Here is a 23,461-nt window from a genome sequence, read left to right as displayed (position 1 = left end):
CAGCTAATTTTTGTATTTTGTATTTTTAGTAGAGACAGGGTTTCACCATGTTGGTCAGGCTGGTCTTGAACTCCTGACCTCCTGATCTGCCTGCCTTGGCCTCCCAATGTGCTGGGATTACAGGCGTGAGCCACCACACCCGGCCCCTTTTCATTTTTTTAAATGAACTTTGAAATTAAATTACTGTTGAAAAAGAAACAATTTTCAGGCGATAATTGTATCTCTTTGACATTCTCTCACTGATTCAAAAGTTTAAACCAAACAGTTTCACAAGAATAAAGGCAACTTCATATGCGATTATAACCTGTGGATAAAACACCCCTGGACATTAAATAACTCAATAATATTTAATCATTAGAACACTAATCAACACCACTTACTCTAATTTAATTTTTTTTTTAAGTTAAAGCAGGAAGTTTTATAAACTTGACATTAAATGATCCTGAAGAATTGTTTCTCGTTTTCCTAGGTGTGATAATGATGTGGTAAGATAAGAACATGTCCAGATTTCCACTTCCAGCATGAGGGCATGAAGAGCTCTGTGGACAAACTCTTTGGCAAAACTGGTGAAAATCATAAAAGGACAACTATTTAAAGTCTCTACAAATGGGGGGCATACAGCATATGTATGTCCCGGGGACATACAGCATATGAAGAAACATTTATTCAAGAAAACCTACTACTGCTCAGTAAGAATAGTGAGTCTGTGGTGTCTGAACCAGGGCATAGTCCCTTCCTTCCCAATCCCAGCTCAGCAAGATGGAAACTCCACTCCAGACTGGTGCAGCCAAGAGGACAAGGCTCCCTGTTTTCCAAGCTTCCACTCAGAGAGCTATCTTCCTAGAAGGGGTGGGATGACAGCATTTCTCATCCAGTCCCCAGCTGCCTATTGCTGGGGCTGAGTCCTGGGTCAGTATAGTCAAGAGGTGGGAGTCCCTTCTTCCACCCAGCCCCTATTCATGGGATGGAGGATCTACCTTGGATGCAGCACAGTTGAGGATACTGAGGCCCTAACTGGCCTTATTCCTCCTTAGAAAACAGTGGTTCTACACTGAGAGAGAGACAAGGTGAGAAGATCTGAGGCCAGTGTTTCCTCAACTCCAAGTGCTCAGCTTCTAGAGTAGGGGAGTCACTCAGAGAGAAGCATGGCATTGACTCCCACAACCAGGTAAAGAGCCTTAGCTCAAAAACTGTGCAGGAGGGGAGAAGCAGGCCATAAAACAGATAGCTCCGTGGCTCTTTCCAGAAAAACTAACTTTATTTGCAACAGAGTGTGGAGAAGTTAAGGCCTAGGAGCACTAATAAAACCTGTGGAGTTTGTGATGAAAGGCAAATGGGAGGAGATTGGTAGACTCAGTGGAGATACAGGCTAAATTGTAGGCTGGCTAATTTGCCAGAAATAACCAGAAAAAGATAGCAGGGCAGAGCCCTTTTGGGGTTAGAACAAATCTCAAAAGCTGACTATTCTCTCTAAATTCTGGTTTCTGGTCCAAGATGAAAACAGCCTGGAAGTGCCACCCCTGTCTGTCCTCACAACACAAAAAATGCTGAACAATCTGAAAATCCATAATTCTTAGATCCATCAGAGAATTCAGGTCACAGGGCAAACTGCTGCCTCCAAAACTGGAGAGAAAGGTGGATACTGACAATTACAGCTTTCCAGGAACATAAGCCCAGGAACAAGCCACTGGAGCCAACAATGGGGGAGACAAAAATAAGCACACTAGAGGAAATTTTAACCTCCGATACCTACAGCTACAACAAACAACAATCATAGCCAAACTCCTACTCAGATAAACATAAAATCTCACTCTAAAGGCCTATTTACTTCAATTCTTTTTATCCAATATATCTTAAATTTGTAAAATTTTTTGAGACAGGGTCTCGCTCTGTTGCTCAGGCTGGAGTGCAGTGGCATGCTGACGGCTCATGCAGCCTTGACCTCCTGGGCTCAAGCGATCCTCCCACCTCATCCTCCCTGGTAGCTGGGACTACAGGTGTGTGCCACCATGCCCAGCTCATGTTGGTATTTTTTGTAGAGATGGGGTTTTGCTATGTTGCTTAGGCTGGTCTCGAACTCCTGGGCTCAAGCAACCCCTAGATGTTGGCCTCCAAAAGTGCTGGGATGACTGGAGTGAGCCACTGTGCCTGGCCTATCCAATATATCATACATAGCCTTCAACCAAAAAAATGACAAGGCATGCTAACAGGCAAAATACAAAAGTTTGAAGAAACAAAACAAACATCAGAACTGGATTCAGATATGGCAGAGATTTTAGAATTAGCAGACCAGAAATTAAAATAACTATGATTAAGCCAGGTGCGATGATATGTGACTATAGTTCCAGCTATACTCAGGAGGCTGAGGGAGGAGGATCACTGCAGTGCAGGAGTTTGGGGCTACAGTGCACTATTATCATACCTGTGAAAAGCCACTGCACTCTAGCCTGGGCAACAAAGCAAGGCCTCATTTCTTGTTTTTTATTGTTTGTTTGGGGTTTTTTGGGGTTTTCTTTTTTGAGTCTCACTCTGTTATCCAGGCTGGAGTGCAGTGGCATGCAATCACAACTCACTGCAACCTCCACCTCCTGGATTCAAGCAATTCTTCTGCCTTGGCCTCTGGAGTAGCTGGGATTATGGGTGTGTGCCACCATACCCAGCTAATTTTTGTTTTTTTAGTAGAGATGGGGTTTCGCCATGTTGGCCAGGCTGGTCTCGAGCTCCTAGCCTCAAGTGATCTGCCCGCCTAGGCCTCCCAAAGTGTGAGATTACAGGTGTGAGCCTCCGCACCCGGTCACAAGACCTCATTTCTAAACTAATTAATTAAATAGCTGATTAACAGGATCAGGGCTGGGAAAAGTGGACACCATGCAAGAAAAGATGGGTAAATTAAACACAGATAAAAATTCTTAAAAAAAAAAAAAAAAAGAAGAAAAAGAAATACTAGAAATCAAAAAACACCATAAGAGAAATGAAGAATGCCTTTAACAGTCATCAGTAGACTGGATGCAGCCAAGGACAGAATCAGTGAGTCTGAAGATAGGTCAACAGAAACTTCCCAAGCTGGGGGAATAAAAGAGGAAAAAGAAAGAAAAAGTAGAACAGAATATTCAAGTATCATGGGAAAATTGGAGAAGGTATAACATCCACATAATGGGAATATCAGAAGGAAGAAAAAGAGAGAAAAATAAATATTTGAAGTAACAATGGCTGAGAATTTTCCAGAACTGACAGATACCAAGCCCCAAATCTGGGAAGCATATTCAAACTGCAGAAAATCAAAAGTGAAGAGAAAATCTTGAAAGAAGCCAGATGGAAAAAAAGCACCTTAACTATATAGGGGAACAATAAGAATTAATTTGGATTTCTCTTCAGAGAGCATAAGAGCAAGTAGAAAGACACATAAATACCTAAAGTGTTCTGGTGGCTCATGTCTGTAATCCTTAGCAGAGGCTGAGGTGGGAGGACTACTTGAGGTCAGGAGTATGAGATCAGCCTGGGCAACGCAGCATGACTGAGACCCCTATCTCTAAAAAAATTGTTTTAAAAATAGCCACATGCCTATAGTCCTAGCTACTTGTGAGGCTGAGGTGGTTGGATTGCTTCAGTCCAGGAGTTTGCGGTTACAATGAGCTATGATTGTGCCACTGCACTCCAGCCTGGGATACACAGCCAGATCCTGACTTTGGGGGGGAAAAAAAAAGGCACAGATAGATTAAAAGTAAAGGAATGGCAAAAGATACAATGTGCAAACACTAAACAAAAGAAAGCTAGAGTAGCTATACTAATTTCAGACAAAGTCGAATTTGGCAAGGAAAATTACCAGGGATTAAGTGGGCATAAGATAATGAAAAAGGTGTCAATTCTCCAAGAAGGCATAACAATCTTTAATATATATGCATCTAACAACAGAGTATCAAAACACAATGTGGCAAACACGGATAGAAATGCAAGAAGAAATAGATAAATCCACTCATTATTATAGAGATTTCAACACCCATCAGTAATTAACACATCCAGCTGGCAGAAAGTTAGTAATTATGCATATACTTAAACTGAAAGGTACCATCAGTCAACTGGATCAAACAGAGTATCTCATCCAACGACAGCAGAATACACATTCTTCTCAAGCTTACACGAAACATTCACCAAGGTAGATCACATTCTGAGCCATAAAAGACACCTTAACAAATTTAAAAGACTAGAACTAATATAAAGTATGCTCTCGGGTCATAGTGGTATTAAACCACCACTCAATAAAACAATGATAACTGGAAAATCCCAATATATTTGAAGAGTGAACAACACACATCTAAATAACACATGGGTCAAAGAAGTCTCAGGAGAAATTTAAAAATATTCTGAACTAAATGAAAATGCATATACAACATATCAACATTTGTGGGATGCAACAAAAACAATGCTTAGAGGAAAAGGTATGGCAGTAAGTGCACATGCAGAAAAGGAAAGAGACTTCAAATCAGTAATCTAAGTTTCTACCTTAGGAAACTAGTAAAAGAAGAGCAAATTAAATCCAAAGTAAGCAAAGAAATAACAAAAATTAGCTCAGAAAGTAGTAAAATTGAAAACCAAAAATCAATAGAGAAAATCAACAAAACCAAAAGCTGTTTTTTTGAAAAGGTCAACAAAATTGATTACTAATATGAGAAATTAAAGAGTGGCTATCACTACCGATCTCATGGACGTTAAAACAATAATAAAGAAATATCATGAATAAGTCTAGGCTCACAAGTTTGGATAATTTAGATGAATTCCTTGAAAGACACAATCTATCAAAATTTACCCAAGAAGAATCAGATAACTTGAATAAGTCTGTATCTATTAAAGAAATGTAATCAATAATGAACAACCTACCAAAACAGAAAGTGCCAAGCCCAGATGCTTTCAATGGTTAATTCCACCAAGCATTTAAAGAAGAAATAACACAGCAGCAGTGACCAAGACAACGTGGTATTGACATAAGGACAGACATACAGATCAGTGGAACAGACTTGAACGTCTGGAAATAAATCCAAAAGTGTCTATGGTCAACTGATTTTTGACAAGGGTGGCAAGGCCTTGCAATGAAGAAAGAAAAGTCTTTCTAATAAATGGTGCTAGGACAAATGTATAGCCGCATGTTAAAAAAAAAAATGGAGTTGGATACCTACCTTATATCCTATACTAAAATTAACTCAAAGTGGATCAACCACCTAAATATGAGCTAAAACTATAAAACCTTTAGAAAAAAACCTAGGAGCAAATCTTCACGACCTCAAATTTTGCAATGGATTCTTAGATATGACACCAAAAGCACGAGTAATGAAAAAAATTTAGATAAATTGGACTTCATCAGAATTAACCTCTCTGTGGCTGGATGCAGTGGCTCATGCCTGTAATCCCAGCACTTTGGGAGGCCGAGGCGGCCAGATCACCTGAGGCTGGGAGTTCGAGACCAGCCTGACCAACATGGAGAAACCCCGTCTCTACCAAAAATACAAAATTAGCCAGGCGTGGTGGCGCATGCCTGTAGTCCCAGCTATTTGGGAGGCTGAGGCAGGAGAATCACCTGAACCCGGGAGGTGGAGATTGCAGTGAGCCGAGATCACGCCACTGCACTCCAGCCTGGGCAACAAGAGCAAAACTCTGTCTCAAAAAAAAAAAAAAAAAGTTAACCTCTCTGTGTTTCAAACAATAACATCAGGAAAGTAAAAAGACAATCTACACAATGGGAGAAAGTATTTGTAAATCATATATCTGACAAGTGACTTATATCTAAAATATGTAAGGATTTTTGTAAAAAAAAAAAATTTACAAATGGGCAAAATATCTAACCAAACATTTCTCCAAAGAATAACATACAAATGGCCAATATGCACAAGAAAAGATGCCTGACATCACTAGTCATCAGGAAAATGGAATCAAAACCACAGTGAGATGCTGTGAGTCACACATCAAGTGTTGACAAGAATGTGGAAAAATCAGAACCCTCATATACTGCTTATGGGAACATAAAATGGTACTACCACTTTAGAAAAGCATATGGTAGTTCTTCTAACTATTAAACACAGTTACAATATAATCTTATGACCTACCAATTCCATTCCTAGGTATAATCCAGGAGAAGTGAAAATAAATGCCCACATAAAAACTTACATGGAAATGTTTATAGCAGCATTATTTATAATAGCTAAAAGGTAGAAACACCAATGTCTAACAACTGATACACAGATAAGTAAAATGTGGTAATTGATACAATGCAATATTATTCAACTTTATAAAGGAATTCTGATGCATGTGACAACATGGATGAACCTTGAAAAGACGCAAAGTGAAAAAGCCAGTCACAAAAGACCACATATTATACGATTCCATTTATATGAAAAGTCCAGAACAGGTGAATCTACAGACAGAAAACAGACTAGTGGTTGCTTAGGGCTGAGGGTAATGGTGGTACTGAGGTGACTGCTGAAAGGTACATGGTTCTATTTTGAGGTGATGAAAATGCTCTAAAATTAACTGTGGTAGTGATTAGATGTATCTGTGAATGTATTAAATATTATTGAAATGTACACTTTAAATGAGTAAATATATGGTATGCGAATTATATCCTAATAAAGCCTATAAAAAATGCCCATTTTTTTAAATGCAAACTGATGTATGTTTAGAATATGCTTTAAAAGAGGTAATGCAAAAGGAAAAGTGGGTTGGATAAAGCAAATGTGGCAAATCTTGATAGTTTTTGAATCTGGGTAATGAGTATATGGGGATGCATTGTGGCTTTCCTTCCCCGCCTCATGTTGGACAGTTGTGGATGAGGTTGACTGTTAAACATTTTGGATCTCTAAATACTAGGCTTTTGTTTGAAAAAATTTCTCTAAAAAAAAAAAAAAAAAAGGCACGTACTTCCAAAACACAATCCATCAATTCTCCAAAGCAGCATCTAATTATTTGGTTGGCAACTGGATTTCTTGACTGTGGTATAAGTAGATTAAATATTAAACAGTGCTCTGAACAATCTGTGGTTTTGCCTGCACTATAGTTTTGCTTTAAGTTGGTATTTACAAAAATGACACCTGCAACTTTAAATTTAACAAGATTTTAAAATTACATGCATTTTTTACTGCCTAGTCTTATTTTGGACCCATTTTTTCATTCTATTTCACTAGGCACTAATGTAGGCATGTGGTCCTATACGAATTATAGTTAAGATCAACAGTGAGGTGAATTACAGCAAAATTATCAATAAAAAGTTACCTGCTGACACAGCGCCGATAATTGTCAAAATATATTCTTCCTCTCTCATAGGCTATAGGTGACCTGGAATGAGTTGTCCAAACATTCTTAAATTTAGTACTTTCCTAAAAGACATAAAGAATTTCCGTTCAGGAAGGAACTCTTAGGCTTCCACTGTGCACCAATTTTAAGTTGGATTTTAAATTTTAAAAGCAACATAATTTCACCTATATTATTTAAAAACTTTTTGCATCTTTCCTCCACTCTGCCCTCATGTTTTGGCTTAATGAGGTGACCAACTTTTAGAATAATTGTTTCCAGGTAAGACATAAGAAGCGTAAAACTAAAAGCGTCTGGTGGCCCTATTACCACCTATTGACTAATCTCCCAGATTCCAGGCTTGTATCCTCCTCCCCATCACATGTGACCCTATAAAGGGAGGCCCCAGCGCGTTAAAACCGCATCCCCGCAGGAGGCTCGGCCGCCAGGCGCCCGCGGCCCTCCGTCCCTCCCCGGCCGGCTGGCGGTCACCTGGCACACCAGCGCCCGCAGGATGCCCAGGTTGGTCCTCTGCACCACGCCTGCGTCGCGCGAGAAGCAGCCAAGCGCCCGGCGACTCAGCCGGCTGCACACGTTGGGCTTCCGGGTCGGGCCCATGGAGGCGCGGGCCGGGCCCTGGGTAGGCTGGGCCGCCGAGTGGCGCGCCCCACACTCCCGTGCTGGGCAGCCGCCGCTGCCTTCGAATTTCGAGGCCCAGACTTTCCCGGCGGGGCCCAGGAAAAGCTGACACGGGGAGGCGGGCAGGGAGCACCCGACGGCGGGGCGAGGGAAAGCAGAGCCGCTTGCACCAGAACGCGGAGAGAAGGGAAGAAACACTCCCTTTTCGATCTGCCCCTCCCAGGCTCTCTGGCCGCTGACAGTGCGACGCTCCGGTACCGCGCGGCCGGCCGAAGCCGCTCTCTCACCGGGAAATGTAGTTCCCAGTGCCTCGTGAGGCAGCCCGGCTTCTCCCAGGAACTACAATTCCCGTCAGGCGGCGGGGAGCGAGGGCTTGCCCGGCCCCGCCTCTGCCTGCCGCGGCCCCGCCTCCTCCGGCCCGCGGAGGCTGCGCTGTCTTGCTGGCGCGCCTCTCTGTGCTGCGAGTGGCTAGCTGGGCAGAGCCCTGGGGGCGTGGTGCTGCCGCCTCCAGGTCTCCGCTCCGTGTGTGCGCCCTGCAGTTAGGGATCCCTCCCTCACTGCCCCGGTACTCACAAGCTTCTCGGCCCCTGACCTTCGCCCTGGGAGGTTCTGGCCAGGTGCCAGGAAGGGCGCTGTGTCGAGGGCGATCCCCCCCAAAGCAGCGTCCCGTGCTAAAGGTACGCCCCGCGGCTTTCCCTTCAGCCGCCCGTTGGCTGAGGGGGACGGTAAACTGTGCTTTTGTATTAGGAAGATGCTGGCTTCCCATTCACTCTTAGTTTCACCCTCCAAACTGGGATTGAGTTACTCTTTCCCGGAGGCCCGTCCTTGGGTGGCCTGCGGGGACACTGGCTAGTTGTGCGATAATTGCTTCATTTTCTTTCCTCTCGCCTCCGTTCTTTTTTCTTTATAGGGAATAAAATATGAAATGCTTACATTCTTACTGGACGGCCTAAGATATTCGTCGTCGATGTCTCTAAATAAAAGATATACTTTGTTAACTAGCCCTGCCTGTATGTTCAAAGTTCCCAGCACACTAAACTTTCAGCAAGCTTGCACCACATGTGTCCCACCGCCTTGCTCTAAGTCCGTTAAGGGTGGGGCCGCTGTATCTCCCACGTGGACTTGGGCATGCTACCTCTTGTTCATAGGTGCTCAAAGAAAGCCAGCGATCGCACCTGACTGGCAGAGCAAAAAGTACAGTACAGCAGGTCCTCGAATCGCATTTTTTCTTTCAGTGTCATTTTGTATAACTTGATGAGAAAAAATAATAATTTCCTACCGGGGCTGCTGTTTGTGTGGACCTTGCCCCTTCTCCCCACGTCTGCATGGGTTTTCACCAGGTACCCCAGGGTACTGCCTCCCACATCTCAGTGCAGGCTGGGTGAATTGGCCTTGTCTGTGTTTCCTGTCTGAGTGTGAGTGTGAGTGCTCCCTGCGATGGAATCTCGTCGTGTCTAAGGGTTGGTTCCCACCTTGCACCCTGAGCTGAGGGGATAGGCTTCAGCCACCCTCGACCCTGAACTGGAATAATTAGGTAAATAACTATCTTACTTGTTTTTATTAATCTTCCTTAAATGTATGTATAGCTCCCATTTATTTCAATGTTTAATATTAGAAGTGTTTTGGTTTGTATTTAGGAGTTTGGTGATGTTTTTGTGACCAGAAATATGTTATAGGAACTTAACTTTTGTTTATATCAATTGGCCTATGGTAAAAATGGTTTTGTTGTATGTCATTTTGCTTACAGTCAGTTTCCAAAAATCTGTTGATGACATTAGGTGAGTACTTACAGTACTGGGTGAGTGTGTTGGGTCACAGTTTAAGTGTTTAGTAAAAATTGGCCATATCTCTTTTTAACCCTGCTGACTTTCCTTCAGGGCTGGAGCTTTTGCTGATTTTTCATGACTTATTTACAGCATACGGTAGAGTGCTTTGTATATTTTTAGAGAGTGCTACAATAGTTAATTTGGTAATTCATGAATGCAGCTGTCACTGAGAAAACTGGAACCCAGAAAAGATAACTGGGTTTTCTTTGGCTTAAATGAAATTCAAATCATTTCTGAATTGAATTCATCAACTCTCTCATTTCTCCTTCCTCTTTGCCCCCACTTGTTTGTCTTCTTTCCTGTGGCCTTTATTTCACCACCAAGTCATCACCAAGGGAGAGTCATCCTGGATGCCTTGCTGTTCCTCACCCACAACCAAGTCCTTTAGACTCTCTTATCCATCTCATCTTCATTTCACCTAAGTAATTTAGGGACTCACCATTTTTTATCACATTATTAAGCAGCCTCCTAATTTCTGCCTTACTTGTGACACAGGATTTTTTTTTTTTTTTTTTTTTTTTGACGTTGCTTTGCCACTGGAGACCTCTGCAGCCGGAGACCTACCCAGGCCTTGCTCGGGCTGGGCTTGCCACAGGAGGTGCCCTGGACAACTGGCCCACTGGGCCACTCCTGGCTTGCACGCAGGCGTGGATCCTGTGGCCACCTGACTGTGGGCTCAGTCCCTGGCAGGAGAGGGTGTCTGAGCTGGCGAGTGCAGAGTTGTGTGGTATCCAGCTGGTTGCTCCAAGTGCCGGCACAGGAGCTGGCTCCGTGCACCGCTTGTGGCTAGACCAGGCATGTCACAAGTGACTCCCACAGTGGACTCTGGAGTCCAGACTAGGGGACGGTGGTGGTAACCAAATGGGGCAGGCAACCCAGAAGCCCCAGAGGTGGGTGTTACAGCGTGCTAACAGCTCTTTTAGACCTGTCGTCTACAGCCTGACAAACAGGGGCATGTTAACAGCCCTTTCAGTCCTGTCACCCAACTCCGGCCCATGGCTCTGGGGCTGGCCTGGCCCCCCGCCCTGCTTCTTGTTGCATAGGGTGGCCACCAGGCGCTGCTGGTGGGGCAGAGAGCTACCGTGTTACTCTCTTCTTCCTACCCATGTTTGGTGGCATCCTGAGCTCTTGTCCTGTGTCCAAGAATGAGATTACACTAACAATCAGAGGGTGACGAGGACAGAGAAGAGTTTTATTGAGCAACAAAACAGCTCTTGATGCAGGATTTTTGCTCTTAGCTCAGCTAGGTCTGAGTTTTTGTCTCACAATCAGGAAGAATTAGATGTGTGGACCCTGGAGAGTGAGTGGAGTAGAATTTATTTAGTGAAAGGAAAGCTCTCAGTAAAGAAAGGGGTCCTGAAAGCAGGTTGCTGGTTGCCCCCTTTACAGTTGAATACCTGGGCTTAAGGTGCAAATTTCTGGAGGCTTCACCCCATCCTTCCAGTGTGCTTGTGGGCCCTTAGTCTGAGCTACTCCATATTGGTTATTTCCCTTACTGCACATGTGTTAGGGAATGGAATTTTCTATTGTGGGCATGTTTAGGCAAGCCCCCTGTGCAAATTCCCTTATCTGCACAAAACATCTGGTGTAAGCACTTTTGGGGCAGGTCATAGGTTCTTCAGGGACCCTTCCCTTACTGTCTGCCCAAAGCAAGCTGGCTAACTCCTTTTATTCTCAGCCAAGGGGGGATGCAAGGGTGGTCCCCCACCCAAAGTAGGGTGGTCTCTCTTCTGGCATGGCTGGGTCCGGGGCTTTTATGGGCTCAGAATGGGGAAGTGCGTGCTGATTGGTTTGTGAGTATACAAAAGAGGCTAAAACAAAGGCACCACTCAAAGGTGGGCACAACAGTGTGACAAAACAAATTAGAGAAGGGTGGATATATGTAAAATAGGTGAAGGGTGGGGATCAGTCAGAGGAAAGTGCGCCAAATGGGAAGAGAGGTTCTTGATCTGGTCCATAGATTTATCCAGGACATGTAGCTAGGCTTTAAACTGTCTTCAGCTTGAAGGTCAGGTTTCACTGGGGACCCACCCCCATCTGCCTAGGATTTGTCTGCCTCCTGCTGCTATCACTTGGGTACTTTTAATTCCAGCCCTCCTCCGTACTGCTGCCAGAGTGATTTTCCTAAAGCACAAGCTGTCACTTGCCTGTTGCATTCTTTCAGCGGCTCCGAACACCCATAGCAGAATTTCTTATTTATTTATTTATTTTTATTATACCGTAAGTTCTGGGGTACATGTGTAGAATGTGCAGTTTTGTTACATAGGTATACATGTGCCATGGTGATTTGCTGCACCCATCAACCCGTCACCTACATTAGGTATTTCTCCTAATGCTATCTCTCCCCTAGGCCCTAGACAGGCTCCGTTTTTTTTGTTTGTTTGTTTGTTTTTGAGATGGAGTCTTGCTCTGTCACCCAGGCTGGAGTGCAGTGGGGCGATCTCGGCTCACTGCAGCCTTCACCTCCCAGGTTCAAGTGATTCTCCTGCCTCAGCCTCCCCAGTTGCTGGGATTACAGGCGCGCACCACCACCCCTGGCTAATTTTAATATTTTTAGTAGAGACGGGGTTTCACCATGTTGGCCAGGCTGGTTGTGAACTCCTGACCTCAGATGATCTGCCCACCTTGGCCTCCCAAAGTGCTGGGATTATAGGCATGAGCTACCGCTCCCAGCCCATAGCAGAATTTCTTTTTTTTTTTCTTTTTGAGACGGAGTTTTTTTGCTCTTGTTGCCCAGGCTGGAGTGCAATGGTGTGATCTCGGCTCACTGCAACCTCTGCTTCCCGGGTTCAAGTGATTCTCCTGTCTCAGCCTCCTGAGTAGCTGGGATTACAGGCGCATGCCACCACACCCGGCTAATTTTTGTATTTTTAGTAGAGATGGGGTTTCATCATATTGGTCAGGCTGGCCTCAAACTCCTGACCTCAGGTGATCTGCCTGTCTCTGCCTCCCAAAGTGCTGGGATTACAGGCATAAGCCACCACGCCTGACTGAGCAGTATTTCTTATACCCAAATAAGATACCCAGGATCCTCCATTGTTAACTTAAAACCTTTTTAGTATGTCACATATATGCAAAGATAAAACTAGGTATAAACTCCTCATGTTGTCTCTTTCTTGTTTTTTGTCTTTTTAATTTTTTTTGTGTGTGTGTTGTATCTTTTATACACCAATAACACCCAAACATGTCATGTACAAGTTAAATGAAACAAAGCTATAAAACCAATAAATTCAAATGATTGTGAGCAATGAGACTTTAGGTGGACCTAAAAAGCTCTAATCATGAATGTCCTCTGTGGCGTACCTTCCTTACAGAAAGGTCTGTCCATATTGCCCTTGTGTTGAGAGATTACTTGATGCCTTCACCTCTTTTCTTTATATAAATCACCACAAAACCTTCATTTGTTCAGTATGTCATGGCTTCATTTGTCCTTCACTTGACAAACAACATCATTTACATACAGTAGTCCCCATTTCATTCTCATTAACATGTACCAATGACAAACAGCACCACTTGTTTAGCAATACACTCCTAAACACACATGTGTGAATTCAAATCTTGTGACAGCACTCAATTAAAAAGTGCTCATTCAGATGATCCAGAGTGTCCTTTTGTTAATATTCTCTTTTTTTTGAAAGATTTTTATCAAATTGAAAATGAAAGGTTTTCTCCTACAGAAATCTCATAGCCTTGAAGATATGTGTACAAAATCCCTAGGGGTTCACATAAGATATCTTATAATAGAAAATCTGAATCTCTTTGGGTAGAATACCAGGCACTTCATTATCTTCCCACATTTTCATTATCTTGCCCACATTTTCAGCCTCATCTCTTTGGCCATCCCTCATGTTTGCTTTTGTGGTTCTGACATGTTTGCTGACTTTCTCAAGCCAATGTACCTTTATATTTGAGATTTTCTTTATCTGAAGCTTCCTCTCCTCTCCTCTTATCAGTTGATCTCAAGACTCATCCCAGGTATCACAGCTCCACTGAGACCCTTCCCCTAACTCCTCCAGCTTGGTTAGTAGCCTTTTCTGTGCTTCCATGTTACTGTGTATACTGTTGTGGCACTATACTAGAATTGTCATTTGTCTGTCTTCCCAACTAACCTGGGCAGAAACTGAGTAGTAATATAATTCTCCCTGCTTTACACTACCTAAAATGTGGTTAATGCATATGTGTCTTGAATAAATGAATGGGCTATAAAAAAACAATATGTTTGTGTAGAATCTATTATCAACAGCTAAGTACTTTTTTTTTTTTTTTTTACTTTATTTTATTTGCTTGAGAAGAAATCTCAAAGGCTGGTGCTGAACTCCTGGGCTCAAGCGATCATCCCACCTCAGCCTCCTGAGTAGCTGGCATGTATAGTGGGATTACAGGCATATACCACAATATTTGGCAATATCAGCTACTTTTAGCTTAGATGCAGATTTAGTCTCCACTTATTCTTTAAATCAGTAGGAAGTCACAATATTAATAACTTTCAAAAAAACTTAAATCCTTAAGACTTCTACCTATAAAGTAGATATTTTCCATTTGTTGAAGGTAAAATGGCATAAATAGATACAGTTTTATGATTGGAAAACGATTTCTCTTAGTTTTGGGCATAGAACAAATATTAGTTCTTCTTTTTTTCCATTCTTTGTCTGTGTTATGTTTATAGAATACTTAACCATCCTAGCCATGATATTTTAAAGACAAGAAAGAAGAAATATTAATTCAAAAGTTAATAAAATGCTTTTTGTTCATATACTTTGTTTAAAGAAACATAGTATAACTGAATAAATGTATAAAATACTCAGGTTATTAAACTTGAACATTTATTCAGAGACAAATTTTAACCAAGCTATAGGAAGTCATTTGTTCAACATGTTTTTGTTTTTCATCCATAATGTGCAGGGAAAAATTTTGGCATAGGGTATAGCAGTAAATAGGATAGACAGGGTCCCTACAGGTGGGAGGAGATAGACAATAAATAAATAGATGAAAAAATAAGATTTCCAGGTAGCAATAAGTGCTGTGAAGAAAATAAAACAGGATGATGTGCTGGAAGGTGGTTGAACACCCTGCCTTAGCCAGAGTGGTCAGGGAAGGCCTCTCTAAAGAGAATACATGTAAGCTGAGCCCTGAATGATGAGGAGGAGCTGATCTGCAACAGTCCAGAGTAGTAGTCCAGGCAAAGGGATGCTTGAGTTCAGGATTCCTAAGGCTTATAATAAGAAGTCAAAAACTCTCAGAAGGCCAGTGTGGCTCTTTAGCATGCAGGAGGGAGGTAAACTTGGAGCAGTCGGATGGGACCAAGACATGTTAAGCTTTGTAGGCTATGGTAAGGAATTTTGGATTTCATTCTGTTATGATAGGAGGCTTTGAAGAGGGGAGTGATAAGATCTATTTTGTGTTATAAAAAGGTCATTATGGCTATAGAGTGGAAAATACATTGTGGAAGGCAAGAATAATTGTAAGGATACAGGTGGCTATTGCATTCGTCCAGGTAAGAGATGATAGTGTTTTGGACTAGAGTGGTAACAGGAGAGATGGAAAGAAGTGAACAAGATTCAAGATATATTTTGGAAGTAGAGTTGACAGGACTTCTGATATAGCGGATATTAAGGATGAGGAAAAGAAAAGAATCAGGTGAAATCCTAATAAAACAGAACCACAATAAATATTCTCAAACTCCTCAAAACAAATTGGAAACATGATGTGATGCCAAAGAAACAATGCCTGGATTTTATTAAAGGTGCACATCAGCATTATACATTAGTGCTAAGGAATGTTAGGATTTGTTATGTGGCTAGGGGATGTGGGAAAAGTGAATAAAATCAGATCCCAGAAGTAGGTAGGGGTCAGACCATGTGGAACTGTGGAAATGTGATGGAAAACCCTTAGAGTGATATGACATTCTTCTTAAACAGATACTTGGCTGCAACATCAAGAACAAGAGTGAAATATAAGAGACCACTTAGCAGGTGATTGTAGTAGTCCAGGTGCAAGTCACTTTTGGAAATTTATTTTGAAGTTATTGAACCTTTTGACCACAAGTTTGGTTCTTATGTTTTCTTTCCTCTCTATATTTTAATGATGTGTGTCTGAACACACAGTATATTAATGCATATATGAAGTTTTCAGAAAGATTTAGGTTTAAAGGATTGATAGTAAAGGATTGCAGACTCACCCTTTTATTTTAAACAATATTTATTCAAAAGAATATGAATCCTTTTATGCTATGTTACAGATAACATAACGTAATATACAAATAACAATTATAAAATGAACACCCATATACTTATCATCAACTTAAAAATAAACAGAATATTACCTAAAACTTTGACATCTCTTATGTGCCCTGCTGGTTCCCAGATCCCTCTTTCCTCTTTAGATAAATAAAAAATTTAAACATCATTCATATTATATATGTGTACTCTTCTATAGCTTGCCTATATTTTTCTCAACATTACATTTTACGACATACCTGTAATTCATTCATGTTTACTACTGTATAGTATTTCCTTGTATAAATTTATTACAATTAATTTATCCCATTTCTACTAACTAGGCTTTTTGTTTCTTTCATGTTTTTTGTTTTGTTTTTGTGTTTTTTGAAATGGAGTCTTACTCTATTGCCCAGGCTGGAGTGCAGTGGCGCAATCTCAGCTCACTGCAACCTCCGCCTCCTGGGTTCAAGCGATTCTCCTGCCTCAGCCTCCTGAGTAGCTTGGATTACAGGTGCCTGCCACCATGCCCGGCTAATTTTTGTATTTTTAGTAGAGATGAGATTTCACTATGTTGGCTAGGCTGGTCTCGAACACCTGACTTCATGATCTGCCTGCCTCAGCCTCCCAAAGTGCTGGGATTACAGGTGTGAGCCACCATGCCTGGCCTCTTTCGGGTTTTTTATTTCTAGGAAAGTGCTGTTATAGACATTCTTATCCCTGTCTCCTGGCACACATGTTAAAGAATGCATTAGTTTTCTTTTGCTGTATAACAAATTACCACAGTTTTAGTAGCTTAAATTAACACCCATTCATTACCTCAAATTCCTGTAGAAGTCCTAAAACAGCATAACCTAATTCTCTGCTCAGGATCTCACCAGGCTGAAATTATGGTGTCAGCCTGGGCTGTGGTCTCATCTGCGACTCACAGTCCTGTTCTGCCCTCACTGGATATTGACACAGTTCCATTCCTAGCAGCTATAGGACTGAAGCCCTCAGCTCTGAGACGTTGCCCATTATTCCCTGCCTCATGGCCCTTTTCACAACCTGGCAGTCTGCTTCTTCAAGGCAAATAGGAGAATGTCTCTCTGACCTCCTCTGCTAAGATGAGGTCTTACATAAAAGTAACCTATGAAGGAGATGACTGTCCATCATTTTCACAGGTCCCATCCACACTGGTGGACTATGCAGAGGATGAGGGAGTGAGTGTCTTGGGGACTGTGTTATAATTCTGCTGCCACAAAGAGTTGCTCCAGAATATATACCTAGGTACTTAATTACTGAATTATATGGTATGTGCATTGTATTAGTCTGTTCTCACACTGCTAATAAAGACATACCTGAGACTGGGTAATTTATAAAGGGAAGAGGTTTAATTGACTCACAGTTCCTCATGGCTGGGGAGGCCTCAGGAAACTTACAGTCATGGCGGAAAGAGAAGCAAACACGTCCTTCTTCACATGGCAGCAGCAAGGAGAAGTGCAGAGCAAAGTGGAGGAAAAGCCCCTTATAAAACCATCAGATCTCATGAGAACACACTCACTATCATGAGACCAGCATGAGGGTAACCACCCCCATGATTCAGTTACCTCCCACTGGGTCCCTCCCACAACATGTAGAGATTATGGGAACTACACTTCAAGATGAGATTTGGGTGAGGACACAGCCAAACCATATCATTCTGCTCCTGGACCCTCCCAGAGCTCATATCCTCACATTTCAGAACACAATCATGTCCTTCCAACTGTCTCCCAAAGTCTTATTCCAGCATTAACTCAAAAATCTAAGTCCAAAGTCTTATCTGAGACAAGGCAAGTTCCTTCTGCCTATGAGCCTGTAAAATCAAAAGCAAGTTATTTATTTCCTAGATACAATGGGGGTACAGGCATTGGGTAAATACACCCATTCCAAATGGGAGAAATTGGCCAAAACAAAGGGGCTACAGGCCCTATGCAAGTCCAAAATCCAATAGAGCAGTCATTAAACCTTAAAGTTCCAAAATGATCTCCTTTGACTCCATGTCTCATATCCAGGGAATGCTGATACAAGAGGTGGGCTCCTATGGCCTTGGGCAGCTCCACACCTATGGCTTTGCAGGGTACAGCTCCTGTCCTGGGTGCTTTCATGGGCTGGTATTGAGTGTCTGAGGCTTTTCCAGGCACACGGTGCAAGCTGTCGGTGGATGTACAATTCTGGAGTCTGGACAACGGGGGCCCTCTTCTCACATCTCCACTAGGCAGTGTCCCAATAGGGACTCTGTGTGGGGGCTCCAATCCCACATTTCCCTTCCACACTGCCATAGCAGAGGTTCTCCATGAGGGCTCCACCCATGCAGCAAACTTCTGCTTGGACATCCAGGCATTTCTATACATCTTCTGAAATCTAGGCAGAGGTTCCTCAAACTCAATTCTTGACTTCTGCGCAGCCGCAGGCCCAATAACACATGGAAGCTGCCAAGGCTTGGGGCTTGTCCCCTCTGAAGCCATGGCCTGTGCTGTATCTTGGCCCCTTTTAGCCACAGCTGGAGCAGCTGGGGTGCAGGGCACCAAGTCCTGAGGCTGCACACAGTAGGAGGGCCCTGCACCCAGCCCAGGAAACCACTTTTCCCTCCTAGGCCTCTAGGCCTGTGATGGGAGGGGCTGCCTCAAAGTTCTCTGACATGCCTTGGAGACATTTTCCCCATTGTTTCTTGGTGATTAGCATTTGGCTCCTTGTTACTTATGCAAATTTCTGCAGCTGGCTTGAATTTCTTCCCAGAATATGGGTTTTTCATTTCTACTGCATTATCAGGCTGCACATTTTTCAAACGTTTATGCTCTGCTTCCTCTTGAGCACTTTGCTGCTTAGAAATTTCTTTCTCTAGATACCCTAAATCATCTCTCTCAAGTTCAAAGTTCCACAGATCTCTAGGGCAGGGACAAAATGCCTCCAGTATCTTTGCATAGCAAGAATGACTTTTAGTCCAGCTCCCGACAAGTTCCTCATCTCCATCTGAGACAACCTGAGGTGGGGGGCTCTATTGTCCATATCACTATCAATATTTTGGTCAAAACCATTTAACAGGTCTTTAGGAAGTTCCAAACTTTCCCACATCTTCCTGTCTTCTGAGCCCTCCAAGTCTCTAGGAAGTTCCAAACTTTCTCACATTTTCCTGTCTTTTGAGTCCTCCAAACAGTTCCAACCTCTGCCTGTTACCCAGTTCCAAAGTTGCTTCCACGTTTTTGGGTATCTTTACAGCAGCACCCCATTCCTGGTACCAATTTACTATATTAGTCTGTTCTCACACTACTAATAAAGACATACCTGAGACTAGGTAATTTATAAAGGGAAGAGGTTTAATTGTCTCACAGTTTCACATGGCTCAAGAGGCTTCAGGAAACTTACAATCATGGCAGAAGGGGAAGCAAACACGTCCTTCTTCACATGGCAGCAGCAAGGAGAAGTGCAGAGTGAAGCAGGGGAGAAGCCCCTTGTAAACCCTCTGATCTCATGAGAACTCACTATCATAAGATCAGCATGAGGATAACCGGCCCCCATAATTCAATTACCTCCCACTGGGTCCCTCCCATGACATGTGGAGATTATGGGAACTACAATTCAAGATGTGATTTGGTTGAGGACACAACCAAACCATATCATGCACCTTCAGCTTTTTTAGGTGATACCATGTTGACTCTATATGTCGTTATAGTAATTTCTATCCTATTAGCTGACTTCCCATTCCTTTACATCCTTGCCTGCATTTGTATTATCAGACTTAAGTTTTTGCCAATGTAGTGAATATAAGACTCTATCATATTATGATTTTTATGCATTTTCCATATTATAAATACAATTGAGCATCTATTTTTAATGTCACTAGGCATTCCTGTTTTCATTCTTGTGCAAAGCCTGATCATGACTTTTGCCCATTTTCTATTAGATTGTGTGTCTTTTTCTTCTTGAGTTTAGAATGTTTCTGCATGTTTCTCCATACCAATCTTTCATCATAATATGTGTTACAATGTCTTCTCCCAATATGTGGCTTATTTGATACTATATAAAAAAAGAAGCTCACATTAAATGTGGTAAAAGTAATCAGTATTTCCTTTTATGGTTATAATTTGACTCTTGTTTAAGAATTGCTTAACTTGAGGTCATAAAGATATCCTCTTATTCTTCTTCTAGGTTTTAAAGTTTTAACTTTCCCACTTAAGTCTTCAGTCAGCAATGAAATTGATTTGAGGGTATGGTATAAATTAGAGATCCTTTCATTATTATTATTTTTTTGTATATGAATAATCACTTGTTCCAGACCCACTTATTGAATAGTCCCTTCATTTCTTCACAGATCTGCGGTGCTAGTTCTGTTGTAGATCAAGTTACCTATCTGGTCAAGTCTATTTCTATGCTGTTTTCTGTTCCATTATCTTATTTTTCTGTCCCCGGGGTGATAAATGACCACTTATTCACTGCAGTTTTATCATAAGGCTTGAGAGCTGGTAGGGGAAGTGTTCCATCTTACTCCTCTTCTTTAGGAGTGTCTTATTTCTTTTTTGCCATTGGCACTTTCATATACCTTTTAAAATCAGCTTGGGCTTCCCAAAAGCCTTATTGAAATTTTGATTGGGATGGCATTAAATCTGTATATCAGTTTGAAGAGAACTGACATCTTTACCATATCAAATCATCCTATCTATGATAGAGTCTTTCCTCAGTATACTAGGAAGATTGGTTCCAGGATGCCCGCATATACCAAAATCCACACATCCTCAAGTCTTTCAGCTGACCCTGTGAAACCCAAGTATATGAAAAGTTGGCCCTCCTTATATGCAGATTTCACATCCCCCAAATACTGCATTTTCAATCTGAGTTTGGTTAAAAAAAATCCTCATGTAAGTGGACCCATGAAGTTTAAACCCATTGTATTCAAGAGTCACTATGTAGCTCCCCATTTATTTAGTTAGATCTTCATTAGTGGCTCAGTGAAGTTTTATAATTTTTTCTTTAAAGGACTTGCATATTTTACAACTTCCTAAGTATATTATGTTTTTGGTCATTGTTATAAATGATGTGTGTGTGTGTGTGTGTATGGATGTGTGTATGTATTTTTTTTAGAAGTAGGGTCTCACTGTGCTGCCCAGGCTGGAGTGCAGTGGCTATTCACATGTGTGATCATTGTGCATTACAGCCTCAAACTCCTAGGCTCAAGTCATCCTCCTGCCTCAGCCTCTTAAGTAACTGGGAGTACAAGTGGTGCCACTGTGCCTTGCTAAATAGTATATTTTAAAATTAGGTTTTCTAACTATATGTTTGCTAGTATATGAAAATATAATTGTCTATTTGTATATTGATCTTTTATTTGGCAATCTTGCCAAACTTTCCATTTAATAGTAATAATTGTCATTTGTAGGGTTTAGGGGATTTTTTCTGTGTAGATAATCATATCCTTAGGAAACTGTGACAGTTTGTTACTTCCTCCTCCACCTTTTCCTTTTTATTTCTCTTTCCTTTCTTACTGTCCTGGCCAAGACCTCCATTGCAGTGTTGAGTAGAACCATTGATAATGGACATCTTTGTCTTATTCATGTTTATAAAGGGAATACTTCTAATATTTCACCATTAAGGATGACATTGTAAGTTTTTGGCAGCTACCCTTTATCAAGTTAATGAAATTGTCTTCCATTTCACAGTCACTAAAAGTTTTGATTTTTAATCATGAGTGAATGTTGAATTTTATCAGATGCCTTTTCTGTATCTGCTGAGGTCATTATACAATTTTTTATTTTAATCTGGTAATGTGGCAAATTACATTGATATACTTTCTATTGTTAAACCAAACTTGGGTTTATTTAGATCAATTTTTGTGACACATTTTGTTTTTTATACATTGTAGGCTTTGGGTGGTTGCTAACCTCAGTGCGCATTCAGCTCTGGACTTTTGCGAGCTTTTGGTCTCTGAGGATTTCTCTTTCTTGCTGGCTCAGGGGTATGTTTAACAAGATTTCTTTTTAAAACGTATTAATCCAGCCATTTAGGGGTGGTTGATAGCAGCAAGGATTTTGGAGTATCAAGTTCATCTAATTTGCAGAACTAAAATTCCACTTTATTATACTTTTAGTTTAAAAGCTTCTGTTAACATATGCTTTCAGTAATCACTTACCACCATGTCTGCCTCCTCTTCTTTTTCTTCTTCTTGTCTGTCTGCATAACCGTGCCACTCTCTACTGAAAAGACAAAAGAATAGTCTAGCAGGAAGAGCATCATACCAGGAGTCAAACCTACAAGTTCTAGTGCCAGCACCATCACTCCCTGAGATCTTGACCAAGACGCTTTCTTTTGTTGTTGTTTTTAAATAAAATGTTTATATTTTTTGTAGAGACAGGGTTTCACCACGTTGCCCAGGCTGGTCTTGAACTCCTGAGCTCAAGTGATCTGCCCACCTTGGCCTCCCAAAGTGCTGGGATTACAGGTGTGAGCCACCGTGTCCAGCCAACACTTTCTTTCTCTAAGTTTTACTCAATCATCTGCTTGGTGGAAACAGGATTGAAGTGAGATCACATATTTATAAATGTGAACATGTTGTAAGGGGAAAGGATGAGAAGCAATGATATACAGTACATTCTCTGTTTAGAAAATGTAACAAACAGGGAGTTTGGGGAAGGGAGAGGTTTAAATCAGTCACATGGGATTTTTTTAGGGTGGTGGAACTATTTTGTCTGAGACTATAATGGTGGGTACATGACACCATGCATGTGTTATGTACAGCACAGAGTGGAATTTAACATATTCAGAATTTTTAAAATAATATCAGGAGTGTGGGGATTCCAGGATGGAATGCAGAGTGACAAAATAATCTAACTGTATTACAAATGTATGCAATAACCTCACTGAAAGGGGCCAGAGAAAAGGTGTTGACCTGAGTAACTTTGGAAATGAGACTGTAAGACTAAAGGCAATGGGAACTGTACATAAGCACTATACTGCAGTTGATAAAGTTTCCTGTGGCAGTGTGGGGTAATAATTCTGAAACCACTATACAAGTGTACTAGAATCAAACAATTAATAACTGGATGGTGATGATAGGAACCAGGTTTCTTACTGTTGGAGTAGAAGGCTATAGACAAGCAAGAAGGGAAGGCTGGAGTGATCTGTGTGGTAATGGATTAGGGTTGGAGCTAGTAGTATGAACTCTAGTTTAACATAGATACAGATGAATGCATAGAGAAACACATTATCTATATAGATATATGTATATACTTGGTTTATTATGCACACCTATATTTCCTTGCTTTGTCCCTTGAGAGGACTGAGAAGCAAGGACAACCTAGTAGCAAGGAACACACCTGGTGCCCAGACCATTCTCTAATAAAAGGAACAAAGATTCTTTGGAGAAATGGCTGTTTCTAGGACTAGATCAAGGAATACACAAAATGAGTGCCAGAAAGTAAGGAAGTGCTAAAAACAAAAACACAGTGATGGAACTATGTCAAAAGGAATATAGGAGCCAACTGAAAGAGGATTTTT

The 23,461-nt window shown here is 41.6% G+C and overlaps 2 protein-coding genes across 14 annotated transcripts in view; one reads left to right on the top strand and one right to left on the bottom strand.

Moving 5' to 3' along the window:
* The window catches only part of DCAF17 (DDB1 and CUL4 associated factor 17), a 51,942-nt gene extending 43,615 nt beyond the window's left edge, over window positions 1–8,327 (bottom strand). Inside the window, exons 1-2 of one of the 3 annotated variants that reach the window (XM_024243517.2) lie at window positions 7,768–8,327; window positions 7,258–7,361 (exon numbers count right to left, since the gene is read on the bottom strand). In XM_024243517.2, coding sequence (XP_024099285.2) covers window positions 7,258–7,361; window positions 7,768–7,893 — 230 coding nt within the window. In that variant the 5' untranslated portion in view covers window positions 7,894–8,327. Of the gene's footprint in view, window positions 1–7,257; window positions 7,362–7,463; window positions 7,678–7,767 lie in introns of those variants that run through there. The other 2 variants (XM_024243518.3, XM_024243519.2) reach the window with 2 other exon arrangements.
* The window catches only part of METTL8 (methyltransferase 8, tRNA N3-cytidine), a 190,630-nt gene continuing 174,820 nt past the window's right edge, over window positions 7,652–23,461 (top strand). For 3 of the 11 annotated variants that reach the window (XR_010136051.1, XM_063712867.1, XM_002812586.5), the window contains exon 1: window positions 7,674–7,797. Coding sequence is in view for 1 of the 11 variants with exons in the window: in XM_024243524.3 (XP_024099292.1) it covers window positions 7,790–7,797 (8 nt within the window). In the remaining 10 variants the exon portion in view is untranslated. Of the gene's footprint in view, window positions 7,798–8,327; window positions 8,592–23,461 lie in introns of those variants that run through there. The other 8 variants (XR_008522841.2, XR_008522842.2, XM_024243525.3 and 5 more) reach the window with 6 other exon arrangements.

Source organism: Pongo abelii, chromosome 11 (genome assembly GCF_028885655.2).
Source record: "Pongo abelii isolate AG06213 chromosome 11, NHGRI_mPonAbe1-v2.0_pri, whole genome shotgun sequence".
In the NCBI taxonomy this organism is placed as follows: domain Eukaryota; kingdom Metazoa; phylum Chordata; class Mammalia; order Primates; family Hominidae; genus Pongo; species Pongo abelii.
Note: the sequence above shows the minus strand (reverse complement) of the source record. Positions and strands in the feature narration are given on the sequence as shown.